This window comes from Sinocyclocheilus rhinocerous, unplaced genomic scaffold, assembly GCF_001515625.1.
Source record: "Sinocyclocheilus rhinocerous isolate Xijiao unplaced genomic scaffold, SAMN03320098_v1.1 scaffold1230, whole genome shotgun sequence".
In the NCBI taxonomy this organism is placed as follows: Eukaryota; Metazoa; Chordata; class Actinopteri; order Cypriniformes; family Cyprinidae; genus Sinocyclocheilus; species Sinocyclocheilus rhinocerous.
In genome coordinates this window covers 244,782-246,311 of record NW_015652275.1, presented here as the reverse complement: position 1 = coordinate 246,311, position 1,530 = coordinate 244,782, and the positions used below count along the sequence as shown (strand labels likewise).

Below are 1,530 nucleotides of genomic sequence, written 5' to 3'. Positions count from 1 at the left end.
TCTGTAAACCGTATAAAAATTTTTGTTGTGTTTTTTTTTTTTTGGATCTGATTATGTTAATCATTTCTATCCTCACAGATATGGGAAAATTGTGTCTACTAAGGCCATCCTGGACAAGAACACAAACCAGTGCAAAGGTAAACACCTGTTTTTATGTTTTTATTATATAATATTAAATTGCTTATGTGGTAATTGCACTAGTGAAGCGGACTAGTACATCTACATGTTTTCTGGTTGTTTTAGCTTTAATATAGGGATGGGCATTTTTCAAAAATATTGTATTCAAAAATTTGGGCTCATAAAAAAACGAATATTCGAATATTCATATATTTAAATTATGTTTAACGAGAAAGACGTTATTTTTTAGTAATCAGGTTTTTGACACCATTTCTGAACAAGCTTATGATTAGGAATTATACACAACAATGTTCTACAACAACGTTACATTATATTTCAAGGTTTTCTTTTAGTTGAAAACGTGTGTAAACAAAACAAATATCTCAACTGTTAATCATTTTGAAACATTTGAAGCATACAGGGTTAATAGCTATGATACTGTTTTTGAAATCAAAGCTTTGCATAGTTATGACAGGAAACACTGGAATCTAACGATGCTTTGGAAAAAACAGTTAATCTTAAAAAATAGAGCATATATATATAAACCAAATGGGAAATAAAAAAGTGTCTCTTAAACTCCTGAAGCATTGATGTCTCATATTTTAGAGCATTCAATGCAATTGATAAAAGAATTCAATTAAATCTGTATGTGGGAGTGTGTGTAAATATTCAGATGTAACCCTCTTTGTAATCTTTAACATTTGCATAAGTAACTGTAATTTAATTACACATTTTTTCTCAGTAACTGTAACGGATTACAGTTACATTTATTTTGTAATTAAATTACATAATACCATTACATGTAACTAGTTACTCCCCAACACTGTTCATCACCTTCAGTGGCGCATTTCATGATCGTCTGTAGGTCTCACTTATGTGTAGATGTTTATGAGTTGATCATCTGTCAGTTACGCTATTGAAGAGATGTTTTATCTGTTTCTTCAGCATCTCGCATCGTGAATTGAGTTTTTATGATGTTGTGCTCTTGTTTGAACACGTCCTGTGTAAATCAGGGTTATTATAGTTAACTAAAACCATAAAAAACATTGCTACTCAAAATAAAATAAACTTCTAATAATAAACTAATCTTCACTCAGAAATTACTAGTCAATTTCACAAATAATTATAAAGAAATGGCAAGTAGCTTACTGAATTAAACATAATATTTTGAAGTATAAAAGACTAAAATGGAATTTTCTTCCTAAAATCTTCCTAAAAACAAGGTGAAAATGTATGCCATTAAAATGCACATGCATCACAACTCCAAATAACCCGTGTTTCAGCATTCCTGTTTTAGCCCTTCTACAAATCATGTTATCAATTGTTTCACTGATTTTTTTCCCCAGTGTGTCTCTGAGGAAGGATTTGAGGATTTGATCTGTGAAGAGGGTCTTATAACCTATTTCTCCTCTA

General features: G+C 30.3%; 1 protein-coding gene across 1 annotated transcript in view; it reads left to right on the top strand.

The window, feature by feature from the left end:
* LOC107714282 (RNA-binding motif, single-stranded-interacting protein 3-like) overlaps positions 1–1,530 on the top strand; it is a 29,929-nt gene that overhangs the window by 3,885 nt on the left and 24,514 nt on the right. Inside the window, exon 2 of the mRNA XM_016520097.1 lies at positions 79–137. Within this exon, the coding sequence (XP_016375583.1) occupies positions 79–137 (59 nt within the window). The remainder of the gene's footprint in view (positions 1–78; positions 138–1,530) is intronic.